The sequence below is a fragment of the Drosophila rhopaloa genome, unplaced genomic scaffold, assembly GCF_018152115.1.
Source record: "Drosophila rhopaloa isolate 14029-0021.01 unplaced genomic scaffold, ASM1815211v1 contig_115, whole genome shotgun sequence".
NCBI lineage: Eukaryota > Metazoa > Arthropoda > Insecta > Diptera > Drosophilidae > Drosophila > Drosophila rhopaloa.
In genome coordinates, this window is record NW_025334990.1 from 11951274 (window position 1) to 11977396 (window position 26123).

The 26123-nt window shown below is 38.9% G+C and overlaps 3 protein-coding genes across 3 annotated transcripts in view; 2 read left to right on the forward strand and 1 right to left on the reverse strand.

Moving 5' to 3' along the window:
- LOC108045053 (exostosin-1) overlaps positions 1-26123 on the reverse strand; it is a 70240-nt gene that overhangs the window by 31287 nt on the left and 12830 nt on the right. The window contains exon 2 of the mRNA XM_017124225.2: positions 5142-5294. Within this exon, the coding sequence (XP_016979714.1) occupies positions 5142-5294 (153 nt within the window). The remainder of the gene's footprint in view (positions 1-5141; positions 5295-26123) is intronic.
- On the forward strand, positions 12744-14746 carry LOC108045018. Its single transcript, XM_017124190.2, has 3 exons — positions 12744-12758; positions 12865-12938; positions 13387-14746. The coding sequence occupies exons 1-3, from the start codon at positions 12744-12746 to the stop codon at positions 14744-14746; spliced, it is 1449 nt and encodes a 482-aa protein (XP_016979679.2).
- LOC108045017 (G-protein coupled receptor Mth-like) lies at positions 20079-21823 on the forward strand. The gene is made up of 6 exons (XM_017124189.1): positions 20079-20576; positions 20635-20782; positions 20846-21022; positions 21090-21323; positions 21381-21564; positions 21625-21823. Exons 1-6 carry the CDS (start codon positions 20079-20081, stop codon positions 21821-21823), a joined length of 1440 nt encoding a protein of 479 aa, XP_016979678.1.

The window sequence follows — 26123 nt, forward strand, 5'->3', positions numbered from 1 at the left end:
TACATCTCTTAAATAGACTGTACATTTTGATTAAGCAAAACAGGACTGCCTAATGGGCAAATAAATATTTTAAAACACAATGTCTACATATATAATATATTTACAAATTAAATAAATATTTGTTCTTAAATTTTTTTTGCTCTCTGCACAGCAAAGGCAGCATAAGCATAAAAATAAGTGGAGATGGCAGCGAAACATTAAACATGGCGCATTAGTTACAAGTGCAAAGCTCGCGTCAAGCGCTGTCGAGAGACCAACCAACGTCCTCGTTCCATCCCCTTTCTGCTGGCCATTCTCCTGGCCATTTCCCCAGCTTTCTTTGTGACCATCGTGGTAGTCGCTTGTCGCCAGCTTGTGATAATGGCTCATAATGAAAGCAGCGGCAGCAGCAGAGAAGCATAACCGCATGAAGACGCCGTGCAATTGCGAATGCAGCTCACACAAAATGCGTGTGGGAATTGCGCAAAGGAAAAGGTTTTCTCCCTTCTAAATTCAGGGTGTGTCGGTCAAAATACATAAAAAACAAATGCATTTACGATTATTACAAAAACTCTGAAGCATTGTTATAGCCGCATTAGAAATGGGTGCTAACCATGAGTTAAGGTAAAATATAAATTAAGGGGAAATGATTGATAAAAGCTTTCTACTTTAAAAACTAATTCTTGCTATTTTCTTTTTAGATAAATCAAGTTTAACAAAAATTAATAGTATTCATTCATTTTTAAGTAAATAGAAAAGGTAAGAGTTATGTATTTACTAATTTTAAAGATGTGAATATAAAGCAGTGTTTTTAATATAAACCAATAAATCTGAGCCATATTACAAATTAATCATAAGAAATTGGCGTATAAAGCTCAAGAAATTAATAAAAATTCACTGATTCTTTTCGTACATCAACGCCATATCGTCGCTTAAATTAAAAGTACCTCAGAGCAATGTCTGGTTATTATTTTCTAGGGCTCATGGCAGGTCCTTATGCCCAGCACATTACAGCAATGGCCGGCAATTACTTGGCACGTTTTTTGGGGCAACTTTCACCGACACACACACAGCGATATAGTAGCAAAGGGGAAATAGAAGAAAGTACTCAAAGAAATTGCCATTGCAGGACTGAGCAGCGCTCGCTGGTTACTTGCTCTTCCTCGAAAGCCGGCGCCTTGGGTTCCTTTTGCTCCTGCGCCTGCAAGTGTGTCGCCTTTTTAAAGTGATTTATGTGGAAATCTGAGATTAACGTGGAAAGTGGCAACCAGTAAAAGGAGGAAGAGGAGGGCACCTCGAACAGGTGCAACGGCAGCTGCACCTTGCACCGAACCAAAGTTTCCACTCGCCCTCCTTTCGTCCTGCATGTTGTTGATAATGATGATGCTGGCATGAAAATTTATTACTTGGGAAATTACATTATGAAAAATGCATAAAGCCGGATCCAGGGGGAGTTAAAAAAGGGGGCAAGCAGACATTGGGGTCCTTTAATGAGTTCGCATTCTTCGTTTTCATATGTTTAAATTAGTTTGCATGTTCGACGAGGGCTGCCTTTCACATTAACTGTAATGGGGTCGAAGAGGATGTGCTTAAGTCTGGTAATTGCTGATTTTAATAAGGCCCAAAGTGGGGAATTACATATTCACCTGCTTAATAAGTTTATTTTAAAGACTATGCGGATTTGATTTTTGTAGTAGTTTAAAGATACACATAAGGATTATTTATAAATAATTGCTTAAAGTATTATTATGACCAATAAAACAAATTTCAAATCTGAATGCTGAATTTAAAATGTAAGTTTTTCTTATGCCATCTATTTATATTTGAAAATGTATAAATATTTAGGGCTAACTAGATTTAAAGGTACGCCCGGCACATAGCTCTATTTTACATTTATTTTCCCATCGACATTTTTCCCAATCTTTCTTATGCTGCGCACATATGAAAATATAAATATTTGGTGATGCCAAGCCAAAATTGAGTTTCCCAGGAGACCTTGAACTCCTGAAAAGCTCCCTTTCAAAGCTACACACACTCACACGCAACTACGCACATTAACACACCCACAAATAAGTTTCGAAAATTGCGTATTGAAAAATGGCCAACCAAAAAAAACTTTATAAATTGTTAAGCTCAAATTAAAGGCCCACAAAAAGTTGAAAGTTGCCTCGGGACAACCTTGAGGCACTGGGGTGGTTACGTGTGGCTGCAACAGTTGGCGTGGCCTGGCCGCAACGTGGCGTATACGTAATTTCGTCGCGTCTGCTGTTAGCGGCAACAAAAAAAGAACAGGCAAAAAACACATACAAAATTACACAGCCAAAAAGAAAATGAGGAACAAGTTTTACTTCCAAGGACATTTACATGGCGTCTCATTATTTGCCACAGTTGCTTCTTTTGGCTGACTTCAAAAATAGGCAAAGTCTGACAAACAAGCAAAACCGCATATTTCAGCACTGAGAAAATAAAGGTCAAGTTTTAAGGTCCACAGAAAATTAAAAAAAAATCCAATCAACTACAAACTATAAAAAATATATATTTTATTTGTTTCTAAATTAAATTTATATATTCAATAAAGTCATTATATTTGATGTTTTTTCTAACACTTTTTCCACCGTGAATAAAAAAGTTCTTTAAGTAGTTCCAACCGCAAAGCCAAAAAAGAAGCCAAAACTGGATAAAATCGTTGACCTCGTATCAGAAACCACTAAGTAAAAAAATAAAGTAGAACTGGCGTTGTGTGGCTTGTTTTTGCCCATCATCATCACCATTATCATCATCGGCGGCGGCTCATCAACCTACGTCCTCCATTTCCCGCGGCCGTGCTGCATATGGTGCATGACATCGTCATCGGCGGCAAAAGCCATTGACGCCTTAGGCTCATTACAACAGCAACAAAGGACGAGCCCGAAAATCGTCCGCAAAACGACAGTGGCAGCAACAAAAAAAAATTTCATTAAAAGCAGCTCAAGGTTTTTGAATGCAGTTGGAAAAGTTTTTTTTTTCGAAGGCAGGCTGTGGTGAAGGGTGAGTTGAAGTAATAACAATACTTTTTAATGGATTTTGCGTTGGGGAATATGGCTGTATTTTTTATATATATTTGTATAAACATGATTGAGGAGCTGGAGAAATTAAGTGAGAGCTTAAATGTCCCTTGAATTAGTCCAAGTTATGAGTAGTAAAATAAAGGTACTTAAGAGTCTGCTTAAATTATTATATATAAAATGTTATTGCATTCTTTAAAAGAAAAACTACACATGTTTAATTTGAATGAAAAGATGATTTTAATAAATGTAAATGATGGATCTAAAAATTGATACATTAATCCTTGGTATCCCAAAGAACCTCAATTTGATGCTTCGCTGACCACTATCCCCCCCGAATCTCCTTTTGCTTTGCGTCCATCGAAAACGAGAAAAGTTTACTAAGTCATTGTCAAATTGAATGGATTTCGGATTCTGGCTTCAGATTTGCTTGGGATTTCCTTCTGCAATACCCTCATCACTATGTATATTAACACCGGCAACAACAACAATGCGCATTTTGCATATTAATGCCGAGGAAAACTCATCAAAAATACAGAAGCTCAACTCACCCAAAGAACTTTGGCGCCCACGCGCATTCATGAGCTTTTAGAGATTGAGTGCAAAAAATCGCTGATGCTATTCAAGGGTATTATGCAATTTTCTCAAAATATATACATATACATATATAGTTAGACCAAACACATGTTGGAAGACGGAGAGAGAAAGGAAGATGGCAAAAGATATATCTGACAGGTGCATTAACGAAGTTTCCAGACAACGAAGGCCCCTTGATAAAAAATGATGTGAGTGGGAAAGCAATTTGCTTGATTATGTAGAACAGTGCAGGGAGTTGAGGGAAGAATAGGGATGAAGTCGGGAAAAGAGGGGGCATAAATCGCTGACGCTTGACGCCAAAGCAGATTTGTCGCATAAGTCATGTCAAATTACGAGGGAGGAAAAGGGACAGACAGAAGGCGGGCGAAAAAGAAGGCTTGCCGCCAAAAGTGACGGAGAAAATCTGAAAAAATTGCATTCAATTAAAGGTAAAAGGATTGAGTTGAAGTGTTCCTTGTTTAACGAGAATTTGCGGGAAACCTCGATATTACGATCGTTGTTAAATTTTTGTTAAATTTTTTGTGAAATATACAACTTTATCAAAGGTGTATTTAACTTATATAATTTTATAACTTCGATCAGCAGCTTACGGTAAAAAAATTTAACTTTTGAACCCATATTTTATTATACCTTTTACTTTATTTTTATTTAACAACTATAAAACTGATCTGATTTTCTGTTTGGAAGAATTATTTAGATTTCGCGTTTAACTTTCTTGAATCTTAATTCAGTTAGCAAAATTTTGCAACAACTTAAATTCTAAGATAAAACATTCAATTTGGGTAGGAAACATTAAGAAAAATTGAAAATATGGACACTTTGATTGAAAGTATTCTTTGAGAATCGCACTACAACATGTTATTTTGAATAACATTTTTTTAAACCTATTACCAAACAACATAACATTTAACTATAGTCGACAAAAGGAAAACAAGTCTGTGTGGTTAACTTTTACTTTGTATGAGATTTATGTCCACAGCTTGAACAATGGAATGAAATCGTCACATTGATGTATGTATGTAAAGAGTTCATTCCTGTCAGCCATTTCTATAACTTCATTTGCACCATTAATTTGGCGAACGTAAACGACCCAAGTTCGTTCCTAGAAACATCTCAAATCGTCTGACCATGATTGAAAAGTCACCGCCCTGTGTGCCCGATCCTGAATTTTTCGACTTCGGCGTTAAGCAAAATCCATTGGCATTGCAAATGCCTTTGGCCCAAGTGTCGTGCCATTTAAATGAGCTTGTCAAGTCGGATTTCAGCACATTAATCACCACGAACATCCGACAGATACATAAATTGAAGATATACAAAGAGGGTGCAAAGGGGGCGGTCCCTAGACTCCGGTTAATGGCCAAAAGGATGGGGCGTGGCGGCTATTGGCACGATGGCGGAGGCTAAACAAATTACTTGCGGACCCAATGACAGCTAGAAACAATTTCTGGCCACTTCGCCGGCGACAATCATCGTCATCTGGGACTTTATTGGACGGAGAACGGGGGCGCCATCTCCACTTACCTGTCGTACTCGCGGTTGTCCTCGTCGCAGCGATTATCCTGCAGCTCCCGCCAACTCTTCCCGTGGCGACAGGTGGTGACCAGGACCATGTCGCGTCCGTTGTGCAAATGGAAGAGCGAGTTCCGCGTTTCCGAGCCAATTCCGTGCACGTAGCTGAAAAATCAAGAGAAACGGTGTTCTTATTGCTGAAAGTTTAAAGGAATTTAAAGCTAGCCATTCGGCGAGAAGTTCATTTTATGTGCTATAAAATTAATTATAGCCACCTTTTTTTATAGATTTCAAGATTAACTATAACGCTAGTTTACTATTTTGGCTGTTTGTCGAGATCAACATTTGTTAAATTAACAAAAACATATAAATAACGTTGTTTATATTTATTTCGTGAAAACTATCGTAAGTTTCACTAAGTTATGGAAAGTGTTTTAAGTTGTAACCTACAAGTAAAAAGGCAATTAAAGTTTAAATTTAGCATTTAATTGCCTTTGTTTGCAGTAGATGTGTCTATCTGAAAAAGGCCGTTGCTGTCACTATTGTAACCAAGCTTTATGGCCGACTATAACAGAGATTGCCACCGTATTTCCCACTCCCCGACCGCTTCACCTAAGCTTCGATTTTATTCGAGCGCTTGGAGTTGTTGTCTTACATCGCAATCGCAATCGGGAAATGCTTACACAAACACAAAAGCGAATGTGGCAGTGGCAGTTGGATTAAACTGCTCCGATTGCTCAGTTGGCATAAACAGCGGCGTCAAAATCAATTGCAATAAACCAACCGCAGGGAAGGAGAGTACGATGGGATCATTCCGCTTAGATACGGCCAGAAATCTGAGCTGACCGTCGGCAGAGCGGCAATTGAAACAAAAGATGAACATTGCGACAGCGACACTAACAATGGCAGGCTCCACACACACACACATACACACTCGCTCACGCACAACCACAAACAGAAGAGCACCCACACAAACATACTCGGCCACGGACAGTAAACGCTTTCAAGTGTATGGCTAAGCAAAATGGCAGCAGAAACTGTGCACTTAGAGAAACTATGGTTCATTGGAAGTACTATTACAAATTTTAATGGTTAATATCTTCTAATAATATGTATCAAACAATTAAATTGATTTTTAAATTGAACTCGCTATAAGAAATAATTAAATTAATTTCAAAGGGTTAATTTTATTTTTAACATTTAATTTAAAACATATTATCAAAACCATTTTTTTTTCAAATAAGACTATTTTAAAATAAAACTACGAATGTTTAAAAATAAACACTATTAAGGCAAGAAAATAAACATTACTTTTATTAAATGTTTGGGTATTAATATGACCTAGCTTACAAATTCTTCCTGAAAAGGTGCGAGATGAATACTAATTCAACTTTAAGGGCTTTAATTTAAAATGTTTGTTTTTTTTAAGTGCTTTAAGGAAGCTTTCGCATCAGCAGTCGAGCAGAAAAGGAGAAGCTTCTGGTAAAGGAAAAAAACGAAGAGAAGCCAGTGAGCAGGATAGGGCTGTGTGGTTGTGTGTATGTGCAATTTCCTTCTGCTTGGCTTGCAGTTGAGCAAATTTCATACACAATGAGCCACGGCAGTTGCTCCACTTCACCTCTGCACCACCGAACTATCCATCCAGCCAAAAAAACTAAGCCAAGCCAAACCAAACCAAACTCGGCCACACAGCAGATTGGGCAGCGCTGATTTCCGTTGTCCGACAACTGGGAGTAGTATCCTTACTCCTTGCAGAAGGCACGGAACGTCTGCCTCCGGTCCTGGACTCCAAGGACGAAAGGAGGACAAGGGAAACGTGGCAGCTAAGCCATAAGTTATTTGATTTAATCAGCGTGTCGTTGCCGCTGGCGAATTCTGAGGTTACGGCTCCAGAATCGAAATGAAACAAAATGTGTGCGTATCAATGGGCAGGGTAAACCAAAAGCCACCACAATAAAGGCCACGAAAAAAAAATTGGGTCACTTCGGTTGGAATAGATTTATTTGCTTAAAGCATATCGATAAAAATTCATATAAATAAAAATATTTCAGGGAGAAAAATTAATATGATTCGAAAATTAACCTAAAGGGAAAAATTGTTGGTAAATATTTACACAAACATATTAAAAAATGGGAAACTGCTAGCAAAAAGAATTATTAATTATGTGGTAAGTTGACAATTATAAAATATATGAAAGAATGTTAAATAATAATAATAATAAATAAAATAGCAACACTATAGATACCTTACAAAATTTAAGTTATTTTCTTATTTCTAATATATTTAAAAGCCCATTCAAATTCTTTTTTTTTCCCAAAAGTCAATTACTTCAAATAATCCCACAAAGAAGTGCATTTCCCCAGAAAAAACCTAAATCTTTTCAAATTCCATCAATTCATTTGAAAATCAAATTGAAAACCAATTTGCCGCCATGAGACACGCTAATGATACGAATAAATTGATACAACAATTTATTTGTCAATTTATTTCCATAACAAATTTGATTGAATATGACAGCCGTCCGTGGCAGCAACAACAAGCCATCATCAATGGCCATGCAAGTAATTTGAAGGCCCGAAAAAAATGGCAAGGGACGAGGATTTTATGGGGCATCAGGGATTCCGCAGATACTCGCTTTTTGTAGAGCGTCGTGTAAATTAATTTAGGACGCTGGCAGATGTACAAAGCGCAGAGACAGAGAAAGATGGCAGCCACATTAATATAAATTAAGTACATGGCCTGGCAAAAGCGACTAAAAAAATGCTTTCAGCGCCCATTACGAACCGGCTATGGTCTGTTCTAATCTAATTTATGCCCTAAATGGCTCACTGGCCCGGAGTATCCGAGTATCCAGAGGTAGAAAAGGTCTGATTCAAAGTAGAATTAAAAGAACACATTACGTTGAGCCAACTGGGAAGAATTCAAGACTGTTATAGAGACACAAATAGCAAATAAACAAAAAGTCAGGAAAACATTTTACCTTTAAACATTCTTAAAGACTAAAGAACCCAAAAAATAAATAATGATTTTTCAAAATATTATATGTAGTTGTTTTGCCATATGTAAAGTTAAGGTTAAACAAAGCCAAAAACGGAACCATGGTTAAAATATATACAAAATATTCATACAAATCATATTCAATTAAATCATTTTAAAAAGAAACCCCAGAAAAAAAGATAGGAAGAAAAATGGTTCGTTTTAAAAGCTCAAAATTCACGACAATTACTACGCACCACCCTAAAAAAATATCTCTATTAAATTGAAGTATTTAACACTTTCCATATTGACTTATGGTTTTACTTTAATCTGCTGCCCTTTATTCGTAGCAATTGATAAAATGGTTTTCACCGGGGGAAAAAACTGTCCATTCATAGCAAAAGAATACCCCGAAATGGGTCAATTAAATATTGATTGGGCCGGGCTGCAAGCCACAACCGAAAAAAAAGGAAGCCGGTCGGGCAAAGGACCCAAAAGCCATTTGGAGGGTTGTCATCGCCAGTGCGGCTCCAATGACAATAAAGTGCAATAACCAGACACAGGGACCATTGAACCGGGTCCTAGTGGAGTCCTGCTCCTGACCACTAATCCAAACATAATCTAAAATAATTGAGTATGCCCAGGACGCGAAGCTTTTTTCGACCCACACGCAACCACCACCCGTCCACTCTGAATAATTTATGCGCGCATTAAATAAGCTTAAAATGTGTGCGGGCCATGCTTTTTCTTTTAGTGTGCGAATAGAGAGTGGGGCTATCTGTGCCGCCCGCGGCCATTGTCTGCCACACTTCGGCTTACATGGGTTAATGCCTGGAACGGGACCCTTGTGCGTTGCCAAGAGGCTATGGCTTATGACATAAGTTTATGTTTTTCTCCACAGCACAGACCCTGTGCGAGTTGTCGCCTTCGCGGCCAAATCGCCTGGGGCTATGCAGCATTTGCTCCGACCGAAGCTTATCTATGCAACTTCAAAGCTTTTGTGATGGCCCAGTCACATTCACATGAGCTCACAATCCATGGATGGTGAGCTGAGAAAACGTGGCGTATGCGCAATATCTCCAGCTCCTTCTTTTGTGTTTCGAGCATAAAATGGTGTCGCAAAACTGCAACGAGAGCAGAGCAGTTCGGGAGCATCAAAAAAAAAAAAGAGGTATAAACCGGAACAACAGAAGCGCCCCTGGCTTTAAATCAGTGCAGCCAACAACAACAGCAACAAGGACATAAGTATACTGCTGAGACTCCAGCAAAATGCGGAAAAACGACGAAAAGTTGAAGGGGCTTCAACTAGCGGACGTCAGGTAAATGCATTTTTACTCTCGCAAAATAAATGTAAATATAATATTAAGTGCAGCAGCATCAGCAGCAGCAACAACATCATCAATATCAACAAATTGGTTTACACAAGAAAAATAACAACAGAAAATGGGCAGGACATGAAAATAAATATATTTTTAACGGGGAATGAGTCATGCACGTGGACAAGTATATGAAAATGTTATAAAGGTTTCAAGAAAATATTAAATTTAAAGATATTCTTCAATTTTTAATGTCCTTATATTTATAGTTAATAAATTTCCAACACTATTCTTTAAGGGTTTTCTTCTTTACATTGACTTTTCCTGTCCCATTTTCCAACCCTTCTTTATTGAACTGCATCAACGTCAGCTCTTTGGTGCCATCTGTAAATCTGACCACGGCCCTAGCCCCTTTTGTCCTCTGTTGGATGTTTAATGTAAGCGACTATCGATCCGTATCAATCAGGGTCCGATTCTCCGGTCTGTTTCCATTGCTCGTCAAAGTTATTGCAGCAGGCAATGCTTTTGTTATCCTTCGAGCCCTGGTTATCTGGCCAAAAGAGTGTCTATCCTGAGACCCGAAATGCGAGTGTTATCAACGTTTTAAAGACAAGTCGAGGGGGCGAGATGGAAAAATCTGTGGCACCGAAGCAAAATTCGAGCTCATACAATTTGCAGTTAGCTCTCGCCTTATGCTTGGCCAACTGATACAGGATACAGGATACAGGCAGCACCATCCCAGGACCCCTCCACATCCTCATATTCCCTGCAGCCATTTGTCTGCACGTTAAAAAATATTGATCGAATTGGTCAACGATTTTTGTGTTTTCATAGGCAAATCAATTTAGAAATTTAACATTGAAGAATAATATTTATACCAAAACTAACATAAGAGTACACTCAAATATTGATACCACCTAATTTTCAAGATAGTTTTAAGGAAAAGTTAAGCTGTTATTCAGCAGCAATGGTATCAATATTTTCAAAAAATCTACTTTAATAATTTTAAGCAAAAAACGATTTTAAATTTAAAGAACATTTTTATATAACTCAATGAAGGCTGTTATTAATTACACAGAAAACGATTTGTAAGAAATCAAACATTTTTTAATTACTTTCGGCATTTTAACATATTTCTTAAGAGATTTAATTGTTTCAATTTGTTTACCTTGTTTTTAACTTATCTTTATTTATATTGATTTCATATGTAGCTAAAAGATTCGCCTTTTCTCTTTGTGTGCATGTGTGCTGGTTGATTGTTGTTGCGGCTTGTTTGGTTTTATTGTGTTTATATTTGGCTTAGGGCATCAATTTGCTTTTATGCAAGGACGACTACAACGACAAGGAGTTCAGGACTCCGGCTGTAAGCTAGCATTATCAGCAAAGTCAGGCTAGGCAGCAATAACACAAATATGTCTATATAAGTGTGCATGTGGAGCATGTACAATGTTCATGTGGAGATGGCAAGGGGCATATTGCATTAGCTGCTACTGCCACAATGTTGCATCGATTACATAATCCATTTACACAAATGGCATTTTAAATACATTATTGACTGAAGCGTGGAGCGCGTATTGAACAAGGCTTCAGCCCGTTCAACGATGCGTATGCGTAATGTGCCGACAACCAAAGAGTCGAGCAAACGCAATTGATGTGTTGTGGGCGGTAATATATATTCATATTAATGTACCCCCGCCTCGTTCTATTTAACAGATGTTTAATTAGTGCACAAATGCAATTATTGCAACTTGATAAGCTCGTAAAGGGCAAACGAAACCGGCTTAAAATGGCTTAAGACATTGGCTTACATTTCTAAAGGTTAATATACTAATAACTAGCCTTGTTAGAGCTCAGATAACACATCGTTTAATTAAACACCTTTGAAGTCTACTGATACGACAAAGTCGTTAATGATTTGATTATTTTCAGGCCCAAACAGAGTATTTATTGAAATAAATATATAGCTTATCCGAGAATTAAATTCAATTCTATGAGCTCTTCTAACGTTATGGTTCATGTCAATTTCATAAACTAATATTTGTCTGCAGCAGCTTTGAATAAAATACTCAATTTATTTAGTGTAATTAGAGAACTATTTTATTAGATGGAGAGCAATATTTATTTAGCTCAAACAATCAAGAGAGAGTCAAAGCTAAAATATATTTGAAATTAATTGAAAACAGTTGAAAATATTTGTCATGGCCTATTTGGCCTTTACAAATACAAATTTAAATCGCCAATAAATTCCAGAAAACTATAGCAATTTCCTCTTATTACCACTCGACTCCAGCAAAAATAAATATTTCAATAAATATTTTTGCAGTTGACACAAGTCTCTTGATAATGAGGCATTTGACTTTGAAGTGGCGCCACCTGCCGCAGAGATATATGCGTTCGAGTGGAGCACTTTGATCAAACAGAAAAAATATCTCAACAAACATCAACAGCATTACCATAACCATCATTAAAATGATGATGATGGGCAGAAAAGTGCATACACGCCACAAAGTCATTTACCAAACCGAATCGTTTGGCACGTTTCGGCCCACAGATGGTTATATATACATGTATATATCGCATGAGGATGATGATGATGATGAGGATGCCATATATTGTGAGGCAATGCCTGGCATCGATAAATTGAAGTGCAGGCAACAAAGCACAGGCCGAAAACACTCATTAATAAATATTAAGTCATAATTAAACAGTTGCACTGGTGCCTGGTGCAACTCAAAGCTTTGATGAAAATTAAGAAATATTTAAAACATATTGAAAAACTTCACGCCACCCGGTAGGCAGCTGCAAAATGCATGCGAAATCAAGCAGCAAGAAAATGCACACGGAAACTGAAACCGAATAGAAATGGAGAGTAGAAGTCGAGGGGATAGCGATACAACAAAAAAATAAATAACGCAAAAAAAAGGCAAAATAAAGGAAGGAAAAACCAAGCAGCCAGACAAAACCACAGGCACTAAAGATACCGAAAAGTAATGGAACTAATTGCTCGACGAAAGGCGGCCAGCCTATCAGTCAAAACCCATTGTTCCCCACGAAAGTGAAAATGCCAATGCCAAGCTCAAAGCCAACGAGCTCCAATAATTGGAGCAACTGCAACTGGCAACTTGCAACCTGCAACCAGCAACTTGCAACAAGCAAAGTGGCAACTACACTAGTATATAAAAGCAAGTGCTTGGCGCGCAGGCGCTGACAGTTGAAATTCGCCAGCAGCCACGAAACGAGCTCTTAATTTGAAAATCTGCATCCACCCATTTGCTGAAATATTCAAATCGAGCGGTGGGAATATTCAAGAGTATTTGCCAACATGAGGAAGCATTGCGTAAGTAAGACCGAAATGGATTACCGAGGAAGTGTTACACATCAGCTAATTGACATTGTCAACCGATTTACATCCGGTTGGATTGGGATTACTTCAACTCTCGTAGATCAATTGGATTTGGCTGCTGTTGCTGCTGAAGCTGATTTTGATCAGAGGCGAACAGCAGGCAGAAGATCACAGGTGAGTGGAGTCTCTAAAAAAGGGAATCAATCGGTAGAAAATCGATTTTTTAACTATTGAAATAGATAAATGGATAGAATAAGCAAGCATGAAGTGCATAATGTTGAAGAAAAGATGAACATGTTTGAAACTGGAACTTTTAAAAATGTTTTACCTATAAGGATGTAAAGCCTTTGGCGGCACACCATTAGGGACCTAAAGAGATTGTATAAGAAAAAAAAACACAAACTAAGTGATAAGTTTCTTTAAACAAATAAGAAAATAATTAATGTATTTTCAGACATAAAACTTTCGACAAACAAAAAGGTACATGCTCTCACTATGCAACCACATTTTAAGTCTTTCATCGAACCTCTAATCCTTTCTTACACATTTAATGATCGTCATAAACAGCTAAAAGAAAATGCAACACATAAATCCCCAACTTTTACTTTCACTTTCTCCGCAGAATCCAGCGACGTTTCATGTGGCAAGAGATGAACAACTCGGTGATGGGCGGCGTGCTGGGACGTATGTTCAATGGAGCCCGGGCGATGAAGTCAATGTTCACGGATTTCATGCCGAGCACGGCGGGGTATAACCAAAAGTCCACCATGGACTTCCTGCCCACGGAGATGACGCGAGTGAAGTACATCATCCGCAATCCGCACAACAACAAGCCCATGAAGATCATCAAGATGCGACCATCGGCAAAGAAGGTTATCAAACTGAGGAGGCCCCTGCCGAAACCCACTGTCACGGAGTCCTCGGTGATGATCACCCACACCGTGCACGGTGATCATCGCATGAGGCAGCTGGAAAAGGAGCAGGAACTCATAGCCGAGGGAAAAGCACCCATGACCAGCGATGAGGCCATAATGGAGAAGTACTTCAAGAAGCGACCTCGAGGTGGATCCTCCAACGAAGTGATCTCTGGCAAGATCATGGAGTACCAGAGCTGGAAACCCGTCTACAAGACGGGTGAATCGCCCTCCTCTTTTGTGACTGTGAAACCCCAAGCCCTAACCCATCTGCACACCGATATATCCAGTGGAAACCATGAGCTCCTGCCAAAGCCCGAAAAGCTGGTGAGCTACGAGTATGACAGGGAAGAGGAGGAGGAGGCGGAGAATGAGGTGGCCAAGCAAATGGGTCACCGGTACGAGGTCACCGAGCACACAGCTGAGGGCAGTGGTGAAGTGGACTCGGTGGAGGCGGTGGCCTCCATGGAGAGTGGTTTTGTGCCCAGTCAGGGAATGACTTTTAGGTCTCATCCCGTAGCACCACCCCCACCACCACAACCACAACATGTTCCAAGGCCCAGACATCGCAGCCCGCCCAGTACCACATCTTCCCCCATCACCACCACAGAGGCACCCAATTATCCCGCCTCGTTTCTGAAGAAATTCCGCGAAAGGGAGGCCACCACCACCCGCAGACCCCGTAAACATCACAACAAAGAGATCTATGTGATCCGCGAGGGCGAGGACAGCTCGGAGGGCAACACCACACCGCCCTCCTTCGCGATGAGCAGTTTGAGGGCTCGTCTCCAGGATCAGCAGCGCCACCAGAAGCAGCAGCACAAACAGCAGCTGGAGGAGGAGGAGCTGGAGGCCGCCCTCGTGGATGCGATGCACGGCGAGAAGTGGCCATCGGAGGTGGCCCACAGTGGCTTCCAGCTGTCCAGTCCCATTGGACCCAGTGCCGTGGCCTTCGAGCAACCGCTGGCCAAGGCGCCAAGGGGTCAATACAAGCGCCAGACGCGCGATAATATCCGGCAACGCGGATCCGTCAAGTTCGGGGATAAACCCAACTACGATGAAGTCTGAGGAACCACGAATCGTAACCAGTGAGCAACCAAAGAGCCAAAGGCTGCAGGAGAACAAATATTAACTTAATTCATCAGTTTCTGTGACATATACAACTTCCCCCTTTAAAATGCAATGCAATTTTTGGCTTTTATTTAATTTATGACAAAACAAACATTTTATTTAGTACAAAAATGTACAAGTCAAAATTGTAACAAGTTATATTTAAAACTAGCATATGACAACACAATTTGTTACAAGTAAATTAACAAAATAAACTAGGAAAACTTAATTCAAATTAATTGCATTTTATAACTTGAGTTTCTTGTATGGTGAAAACATGTTAAACTTCCAACACATTTGAAAAACGATATATATAAAGGTAACGAAGTTTTAAACCGCTTAAAATAATTGTTAAAATCGGATTTTATGCGGTGGTTTCAAAAAAATTATAATAAGTCGGAAAAATGCACTTATTACGTTTGCTTTTCTCTACGTAGATTTGCCTGTTAACCACATTTGAACTTGGTTTAATTGGATTATTTAAGATTTACGTTTAGCGTTTTTCGACAAGTAAAAGCCAGCCGAAACATTTGAACAACAATTTCCCATTGAGTTGCAATTCATTCGCGGGACGGAGTCAATGCACCCGTGGCACGCAATAATATGCAGCATGCCGCAACGGACATAAAACTCTGGAAATATTTTGACTTTTAATTAATGCCAGTTAGCGATTTTCCCTTGGTCGTCTGTGTGTGTGTGTGTGTTATCGCATTCCGCTTAGCAGCTTGCATTTGACAACTAATTTAAAAAGTTTACATGGCCGACAGCCTTGGGGTCTGAAATCGAGAGCATTGCGGCGAAGTGGGTTAAACCTGCTATAAATTCCAGAACAAAAGCCATAAGACACACTGTGCGACAGAGGCGGGGATAGAGCAAACGAGAGAGAAAGCCAGATAGAGGGGAGAACAAAGAAAAGCGCATTTCCACTTTGAGTGCGGTTTTTAATCAACTAAAGCAGCGCCAACAACAAACTGCAACGGAATTAAAAAACTCAGAATGCCCACTAAAACCCAAGGAAAGGAAAAGGGATGGAAAGCAAAGAGAAAACGCGATAAACTTTAAATGAAACGACATGTCGGCTTAACTGGCGAGGGAAAATGCAGGGAAATGCAGGGAAACGCAGGAAAACTGGGGAGCCTACAGATTGGAATTGCCGATAGCCAACAATGCAATGAAAATAAGATAAGAGAATTCTAGATTGCAGAATGGACTGGCGAAAAACGAAGTGGGAAAGGAATTATCCGAGTTGAATTTACAGCGATATATATTGCGGTAGATTAATCTGTAAAGATGAAGACATCATCGATACAATTTTCCTTTTAAATTTCAGTTTAGAATCTAAAAATGTGTGACATTGTGGGACTTTATTAAAAAAGTTACAAAATTTTAATTCATTATTAAAATCATTGAGATCAACAGCAGTTAGGTTTATATATTTTAACACTGACATTGGTTTTATATTTCAAATTGCAAATCAATTTCAGGAAACAATGGAATTTTAACCATAAATTAATTATTTAGAAGGAGAAAAATTAATCTTTCAGAAGCCATTAAAATTATTTTCTTGAAAATGCCAAGCTAACCAAAGTTTTCCTCTCTATTTAGCACAGTTTCTTTGCTATAAACTTTTCCAAACTTTCTGTTATCAAGAATTTAGATGCTTTATGGACTTTCAATACTTGAGAAAGATTTTTGCACAAAATAAAATTTTCTCTCTTAAAAATATGATTGCAAGTCTACAGGAAATTCAAATTTGCCAGCGAAAAGCGGAATCAAGATATATTCACCTAAAGAGCAGGTGAGCAGCAAACAATAACAAATTGTATGTGTGGTAGGCCACGCCCCCGGGCGAAGTCTCACCTACGCCCACGAAAACGACAAACGAAAGTTGGCAAGTTGAATTTGCCTTTTTTCAAGGACATTATTGGGACATGGCTGGGCTGGATTCTTTTTGTGCATATTTAGGAGGGGTTCGAAGTCAGGGCCCATGTCGACCTGTACACCTGTCCAATGGCAGGAAACGTGTCCCTGCCACCCAGTGCCCCATGTCCCCTGTCCCCTGCCACGCCCCCTAATCCCGCCCTGAAGGCTGTCCCACTGTCGAGTGCACCAAATACAAATTAGAATTTAAATGAACAATGCAACCAGAGCGGAAGTTTCTGCGAGTGTGAGTGGATTTCTATTTAGGTGTGTGGGTATTAGTGGGTGTAAGTTCAATACACAGGGGAAAAATCACAGGCCTATGCGGAAAATAATGGTTTTCATATATTAAAATGTGTGCTACTTTGATATCTTAAAAATTATTTATAACATCATATTTGGACACGGCTTGATAAACTTTGTACAGCTTTAAATCTATATTGCTCAAAGTCTATTTTGGTCAAGTCTAAGATGTGATATACAGGTTCATTTATAGATCCAGCTCTTATTTTCTCTCAGTGCAGAGAGTACAGTATATGTGAGGACGACATTATGGGTGACATTGCACGTAGAGCGCGTGGGCCAGCAACATCCACAACAACTCCTGGCAATATCCATAATGTCATACAGTTTGGCGCGTACTTTTTTGCCACTTTTCCCCCCCCCTCAGACTTTTCACCCAACTTCGCTTCTTCTTTTCCCCATCTTCAACGTGCTTTTTGGGGTATTTCGTGGAAACTGAAAATAAGAGCATGCAAAAAGTTTCGAGATTTTTGCACTGAAGGCGATGTCAAACTGGGTCGGTTCAACTCAACGGCGAAATGTCAAACGGATTAATGGAATTTCCCCACGATAATACATTTTCGGAAAAGTGCAGTCAATGTTTAAATGAAAGAAAGGAAATGGAAAACGATCAGCGGTATAAATTAAATTAAAATACACATTCAATTCGAGTTGTCAAAGAAATTAATGGAGTTTTAACCAAAAATGGTATTAAATGGTAGATCAGAGGATTGCAAAAGAAAAAACTATACTTAAAGAATATTTTCAATCAACAGTTTTATTAAAAAATGGACGTGTTAGTCAAATGAACATAATTTATCCAATAATTTGTAAACCGCTGCATTCCTTGCGGTGTAATAATAATTGTTAAAACTTATAAAATAAGTCTTAACTAGTCTTAAAATAAAATCATATTAAAAATAAGATTTAATTTTTTTTTGGTGTTTTTAAAAATGTTCAATTAGGTCAACCAAATTCAAGACCACAAACGATAGGCTCACTGTTACACATTTAAAATTAAGGGTATGGCAAACAGAACGCAAATCGATTACGCAAGGCGACTACGAACGACAATCCTTTCGGCCATTCATATTGAAACGGCACTTTTCGGGGATTCTTTTACAGCGCAACCGACCAAGTCAATTAAATATTGAAAGAGCGTTTAAATTGTTGCCCGGTTAACTGGCGAAATGGTTAAACATGGGCTGGTTGCACTCGCCACTCATTCATTAATTTTCCTCGCACCTTCTGGCGACCTGCTGCTGTCAAAGTTGAATTTATTAAAGCGAAATTCTTTTAATTAAAAACGTGACAGGTGAAAAATGGGCAGTTTTTGTGTGCGCAGGAGGCGGTGCACATCAAACTGAATCGTGTCCAAATTATATTAATTATGAATTTGGACAATTCGGCTGAAGCCAATTTGACTGTGTCCTCAAAGCGAGCATTGAACTCGCAATCAACGAAGCCAGCATATATAGTATAGCACAAGCTGATTCATTTGGCGTGGAAAACAGTTTGTTTGCTTTCTGGAAACCCCCCCTTATACACAGACAGAAATAAAGGGGGTGGTTGGATGGCTGATGGAAAGGATGGCGGGTAACAACGATAGCTCGCTGGCATCGTTTAGCGTCAGGTTTCGAAGTGCGAAATGTTCCCAGCTCGCTAAAAAATTAAATATTCAAATATAGCAGTTGCCACAGCTCACAGGAAAAACCAAGAACTGGGGGAAAAGCAAAAAGGACCAAAGGAGCGGGGGCGGAAAAGGAGCCGTTTAGTTTGGGATCCAGAGCTCTCGAACTAAAGGGGGACACGAGCAGTTGCACACATCCATATGCATATGGAGGAGGCGACAAAAGTGTTCCAGTTGATATCGGTTCCAATTTTTAAAAGAGACCCGAAATATATGTACCTATTTATACAAGAAGCTAATATAGTTACCCTATTATTTTATTTTCTCAAAAAATGTATTTGTATACTTGGATTCGAAACTAATTTCCACCGAATTTGGTGAGAAAACTAACAACAACACATTTGTTTTTATATATGCGGTTTTACGGCATTCGTAATAGCAAATATATCTGAAACGTTCGAGTGGAATGCTTAAACGTCATTCATATTACAGAATGTTTCTTATAAATCAGCGACCGGAATGGTTCTATTTAATAAGCATAGAATAGTGTTTTGCCGGCTCAGTAGCAGATAAGCTCTGGAAGAAGCCGACTTATAGACAGTATAACCCTTCGTAGAGCTTCGGCATAAAACCTCTGCTCATGTTTATCAGCTTTGCCGCGCTGTTTGGACACTGTTGAAGTATACACAGCAAAAAAATTTTAAAGAAGGGTTGGAAATTAAATTATTTTTTATAATTGGGAAATGTTTAATTTATAATTTTGTTATGGAAAAATTTTAAATGATTTAGTATTAAGGGATTAAGGGACGTTATTGTAACAATCATTTAAGCTATGATAGATAAAGGGCAAAGGAAAATATTTAGAGCTTAAAGCTAAATATTTTTCAATTCATATTGGCGATAACCTTCCGGATGAGGGCAACTTAACTTCTTAAAATGTTTTATATGAATTAAACTTTTTCGTTTTCATTTATTGTTTGCGTAAAGTTTTTTGGGCAGTACAATCAGTAAAAACAATCATCGCATTCACGCATTGCCGATCGTTTTTTAATCTTAAAATTGAATCTATGACTCATTAATATTTTGATGCTGTTCCCAGAACTTTTGGAACGGCTCAGTCATAAAAGAAACGCCGTTGGATCCACATATTATATTTCTGTACTAGTGAACGTACAATTTTTTATTTGGAGTTTAAAAGTATGTAGCTAGATGGAATCCATTGTTCCTAAAGTCGTTAATAATTTATGAAAAAAGGGTTCAAAAAATAAGTACGCTGAAGATTTGTATTTTGTTCTTCGGTTTGATAAAATTCCGATACCTTTATATGACGGAAGAATACGTGGATCGCTGAAAATGCAATTGAATCAATTGTAAAGAACAGAATACAATTGCTTTATTACTAAACTTTCAAAAGTGATAAAGATTACATCATACTATTTTTAGGTTTTTTTGCTGAAAATGCGAATACGTTTGGGATCGTTCGTCACAGCTCTTTTGCTGATAATGGAAACAACAAATGCGGAAATCGAAGGTTGTGATTTCTTCGACACTGTGGATCTTTCGTCAGCCCAGAAGCTCTCGACTGGTTCATATCTGTATAAGGATATACGTATTCCCAAAAATTTGACGGGTGAATATGACTACAAACTTCTGGCAAACGGCACAAAGGAGAAGGTTACAGTCCATACAAGAGGATGTGTATGCCAACTAAGTCCCTGCGTCAGGTTTTGCTGTCCTCCCAACCAGATAATGGAAAATGGCGTGTGCCACGATGACATGACAAAGAAGGAGCTGGATGAACTCGATCCTTACCTGAACGTGACTCTCGACAACAAGTCGGTGGTCAGAAAGAACTTTAAGACCGACCTAATCGTGCAGTCGGATTGGCCCATGGCCTGTGACCATTTATTCTACCTAGACAACAGGGAAAAAGAGGATGAGTACACACTTTTCGAGGTTTTTCTTAATAAATATGCCTTATGACTCCTGATTAATCCGCTTTGTCTTCCCGAAGAATGGAACCATGCTACGCCACTTTGACAACGTGTTCTTAAACAAGCGAGAATACTGCCTCCAGCATATGAGGTTAGACGACGGCAGTATTCGAATTGCGCCCCACATCTGCATGGCTCCCAAAACTTCAAGAACAGGACAGACTCTGGGTAAACTAAAGTATACAAAAAGCTTTATTGATTTCAACATTTATATTTTCTTTCTTTACACAGTGATGATAATATCCATGATATGTCTTGTTCTCACGATCAGCATGTACCTATTTTTTAAAGAACTAAGGACCTTACTAGACAAGAGCTTCATCTGCTACATGATCTGTCTCTTCATGGTTTACTTTTTCCAACTTCTAGACTTGTGGGACTTATCGCAGGGCTTTTGCATGACAGCCGGTTAGTTCTGTGATAATACCATTTGATAATAGCATTTGATAATACCATTTCCTGATACCTTACCCAGCTTTCATGGGCTACTTTTTCGTCATGGCCTCGTTCCTCTGGCTTTCTGTCATCAGCCTGCACATCTGGTTAAGGTTAGGCCACTACTACTTTGAGCACTGCTTCCCGGCTTACTCCTTATACGCCTGGGGTATGGCGTTGGTCTTGACCGAAGTTACTTTAATAGCACATACGATCGTAGAAAACAAGGATTGGAATCCCCGTGTGGGCTTCGCAGACCGGTGCTGGATCAATAGTGGGTTCTTGTTTTCGACTTTGTGAGCACTTATGCAGCTTCCGATCTCACCCACAGCTAAAGATTGGTCTGCCATGATCTACTTCTATGGACCGATTCTAATATTAGTTGCGTTCAACATTATTATGTTTATTCTGACGACTATTCGTATAAATGAAATAAAAAGGGAGTTAAAGTTATTTTTGTCCCATCAAGGAGACATTCCATCAAGGTACCGAAAGCTCAAATCGACCAAATCAAGGTGTATATAATTGTAATTCAAGTATGAAAATATTTTATAAATTCATTCCTTATTCCACAGTTTCATATTTTTTCTGTGGCTCTTTATCATGATGGGACTGTCGTGGAGTTTGGAAATAATTTCCTATTTGGTGGATGACAACAAACTTTGGAGCCAAATTTTACTGGTGGCCGATTATTTAAATTGGTGCCAGGGTACGATCATATTTATACTTTTTATTTTAAATGCCAGCAAGCTTGATCATTTTAAAAAGCGGTAAGTAATCAGCGATTCTGCAAATAGTTCCAGTAACCAGCTCTTATTTTTGTATCTTCCTTAACAGCAATACAACACATCGTCATATAGAATTAGAGATGTGTGAAGGAAATGTAGAAATACCGGCTAATATAGAATATATCCAAAAATTCCATTAAGATATATTCTAATCAACTATTTATAATCAACTCCATGTCCGGCTTCTCAGAAATGTTTCACGTCTAAGTAAGACAAACGGATCTTTCGATCACCTCTCAAAAAACATTTTCTACGCAGGACTATACCAGACATATTATACAAAAAAGTTTTTAATGAATATATATAAAGTAAAGTAAAATATTATAAATTACCATGTACTTATTTGCTTGACGCATTGTTGCATTAATATTTTTAGTAGCTTACATTTAAGATCTTTCTTGAGACTTCCTATAAACTATGTTTTGCAAACGCAACCGCTAAATAAAGTATGTTTTTCAAGACCAACTGTTTTTAAACACAACTTAATAAGTTAATTCTCGGCAAAGCAAAACGCTTACGCCAACTTTGTCGGCTGGCAATCATGTGCCAGTACAGCTTCTATTCCAGCTTGGGCTCCAGCTCCAGATACAGCTGCAGTTCAGCAGTTGCACGGCTCTGCAGCTCGAGTTTATGGCTGAAACTAGTGCAGTTAAAAGCCCCGCGGGCGAGTGCCACCAGAATGAAGATGTGTGGGTGTTGCCAAGTTTATACGGGGGCGTTATGTGTGTGTGTGTGTGTGTGTGTGTTGGCCGTTGAAGTGTAATCAACAGCACGGCGGCAATTACGGCAGACACTTGTATGGGTGAGAGTAGTCCTGGCTGAAAACCCCCTCCCCCCCACCTTTTGCCCTCCTTCCCACATAGGCATAAAAGTTGGCGGTGGATAACGCAGCACAATTTGCCAAACTGCACTGAGCGGATTTAGAGCAAACTGCTGAAATGCCGAGGAGGAAAATGTGGATAAACCTCTCACATCAGTGCATTCGCCCCTGCTTTGGGAATTTCATCCTGGGAGTAAAACTAGAATCTCGTTTAAATGTGTGCGCATTATAATTTTAATGAATATTACATTTCACGTCACGAATTGAATTCGTATCTCGGAAAAAAAAAACATCCAGCTGCACTAGATTCGCCCTCACGGAAATGGAACCATCAGGTGGAAATATTTAGGGTGGAGTTTCATGAATTCATGGCAAACTTTTAATATTGCAATTGATTGGGGAGTTCGAGTGGCTATTGGATCATTTAAGCCACGATGGAGCTCAACTATTAACAAACCAGTACATATTTTCGTTGAGAACTCGTTGTTTAACTTGTACTCTTTAAAGTTTAGAAAGTGCTCATTTATTCTCAAGTTAAAATCTTGATATTTCACTCGAATTTTGCTATCGCAGAATCGATTCACCTTTTCTACTTATTCGAATGCATTGATTTTAATAGCCTCTAAATGCGGAAAGAGGAGTTCATCCAGCAACACCGATTGGCTGGCTGCTCATATCGATAACCAAACACAAACAGAAAGTTTCCTGGTCGATGGAGGGAGAGCCATTCAATTTTTATACCCTTGCAGAGGGTATTATAATTTTGGTCAAAAGTGTGCAACGCAGTGAAGGAGACATCTCCGACCCTATAAAGTATATATATTCTTGATCAGGATCACCTCCTGAGTTGATATAGCCATGTCCGTCTGTCCGTCTGTCCGTCTGTCCGTCTGTCCGTCCGTCCGTCTGTCCGTCTGTCCGTCTGTCCGTCTGTCTGTCCGTCTGTCTGTTTCTACGCAAACTAGTCTCTCAGTTTTAAAGCTATCGAGTTGAAACTTTGCACACACCCTTCTTTCCTTTGCACGCAGTATATATGTCGGAACGGCCGGGATCGGCCGACTATATCCTATAGCTGCCATATAACTGATTGATCGGAAATGCCATAACTTTGGTGTTTGTAAAGTTAGGAAGCTGGGATTTTCTATGGGTTTTATAGTTGGCCAATCAATCCGACCTACCAAATTTCATAAGGATCGGAGGGCTATATCCTATAGCCGCCATATAACTGATTAATCGGAAATGCCATAACTTTGATGTTTGTAAAGTTAGGAAGCTGGGATTTTCTATGGGTTTTATAGTTGGCCAATCAATCCGACCTACCAAATTTCATAAGGATCGGAGGACTATATCCTTTAACCGCCATATAACTGATTAATCGGAAATGCCATAACTTTGGTGTTTGTTAAGTTAGGAAGTTGGGATTTTCTATGGGTTTTATATTTGGCCAATCAATCCGACCTATCAAATTTCATAAGGATCGGCCGACTATATCCTATAGCTGCCATATAACTGATTGATCGAAAATGCCATATCTTTGGTTTTTGTTAAGTTAGGAAGTTGGGATTTTCTATGGGTTTTATTTTTAGCCAATCAATCCGACCTATCAAATTTCATAAGGATCGGCCGACTATATCCTATAGCTGCCATATAACTGAACGATTGGAAATGCCATAACTTTGGTGTTTTTAAAGTTAGGAAGTTTGGATTTTGTATGAGTATTAAGAATGCATCATATGAATAATTTTGGAGAATATAATTTACAGAGTATTCTGCAAGGGTATATCAACTTCGGCTCCGCCCGAAGTTAGCTTTCCTTTCTTGTTATTAAATAACTTCATGCATGGCAAGTGCTTTGCTGCGAAAGGATTCGGTTCTCTAGTCGATGTGAGGATGGGGATGAGGATGCGGATGAGGATTGGGATGAGAACGTGGATGTCGTCCTGTCGCCGCTCGATGGCTCTGTCAATACCAGTCGTAGCATCTGGGCGGCTGGAGTGGTTCTGGGGGGCGTGGCAGGGGGATTTTTATTGATACGCCTCGATGCCAGGCTCCAAATCGCATATTATCGCGTCGTGTGTGTGTGGGGGCTATGTGGGTCTGGGGCGTATCCTGCCATGTCCTGCGCCTGCATTGATCATTAATCTTTGCAAGCTGCCAACGTGTTCGCCTTTTTCGGACCTCAATTGCCTGGCGAGTGTGAGTGTGTGCATGAAATGGCGGATGAAGTCCATTAGAAAACTATTGAAGCACATTTTGTCGATTGCAGCCAGCAGTCGAGCAGAGCCAAACTCCATATCCTGGCCATGTGGCAGGATGTGGCAGCTGCCGCAATTGAATGCTCTCCCCGACTCTAAACCTCTCGAACCCCAACCCCCCCAACCCCGTAACCCCTCGGGCGAAACCGAAAAAGAGATTTAAAGCGAACAGCAAGAACCAGACTTTCAATTAACCGAAGAAAGAAGTGCAATTTGTTGGCCTAATCGAGGCTTCTTTGTATCGAGAACCAATATAATGCTGCCAATTGATGAATATTGGTCCTTTTGAATTCAAGAATTGAACAGATTTACTATTTTAACTTTATATTGGAGAAGAGGGCAAACCTGGTGGAATACATATATAAGAACTATATAATACTAGCTTTTGTGCACATTTTTAAAACCAAATACACAGAAAGAGATAATACTTAACAAAAATTAAATATTCCAAAAATAAAATTAAAGAGAATGTTCATGTAAAAAAGTTGGATTTGAATTTATATTCTTGAAATAACTAAGAACCTTAAGGCTTTAAGAAAAAAAACCCATTTGTCCATATTCTTCGAGATTATTATGCTCTTTAAATACTTTTTTTTATTAATCAACATTTTTTATATTTCAATTAGCTGCAAAATCTCAAGCTCTGAGCTAGCAAAAGCAAGAAACAAACAAAAATAGAAAATAAATAAAGTATGAAAAGGGTCCAGATGCTCAACCGCAAATAAAGTTCTTTGAGTATTAAACAAAATAAATAAAATGCAATTTAATATGAAAGAAATAAAAAAAGGGAAAACATACATCAACAATTTGCGCTTCTGCTCTTTTTTTTTTGCGCTGGCTTATTTTCCATTTTGCCCTTTTATGGCATTTGCTGCCTTCTTTTGTTGGTATTTTGCTTAATTATCCACATGAAAAGTCCTTCACAAATTCCATGGGGCAGCGCGAAAAGATGGAGGAGAAAAAGCGTAAAATGAAATTACATTAACAGTGGAATAAAAGTGGAAATATGTTAGAAATGCGAGCGGTCCAGAAGTGAACGTCAAGTGCCAAAATGAAGCTAACTTTGAAGAGATTTTCGCCTCGAGGTGGATGGCATAGAGATTTCTGTGGGAAAAAAGCAAAGGAGTGCGAATTCCAGTGGCAGATTTGGTATTTGAAAGTGGCCATTACAAAAGTTTCATGTTTTTTGAAGTTAATGCTAAGTCAGTTAG

What these genes read in the sequence shown, in the direction of transcription:
- LOC108045018 (XM_017124190.2), top strand. An exon ending in CAGCAGGCAGAAGATCACAG is followed by an intron (nt 12,939 to 13,386) that starts GTGAGTGGAGTC and finishes CTTTCTCCGCAG; the next exon opens with AATCCAGCGACGTTTCATGT.
- LOC108045017 (XM_017124189.1), top strand. Translation starts at nt 20,079, where the DNA reads ATGCGAATACGTTTGGGATCGTTCGTCACAGCTCTTTTGCTGATAATG. An exon ending in AAGAACAGGACAGACTCTGG is followed by an intron (nt 20,783 to 20,845) that starts GTAAACTAAAGT and finishes TTCTTTACACAG; the next exon opens with TGATGATAATATCCATGATA. An exon ending in GGGCTTTTGCATGACAGCCG is followed by an intron (nt 21,023 to 21,089) that starts GTTAGTTCTGTG and finishes TACCTTACCCAG; the next exon opens with CTTTCATGGGCTACTTTTTC.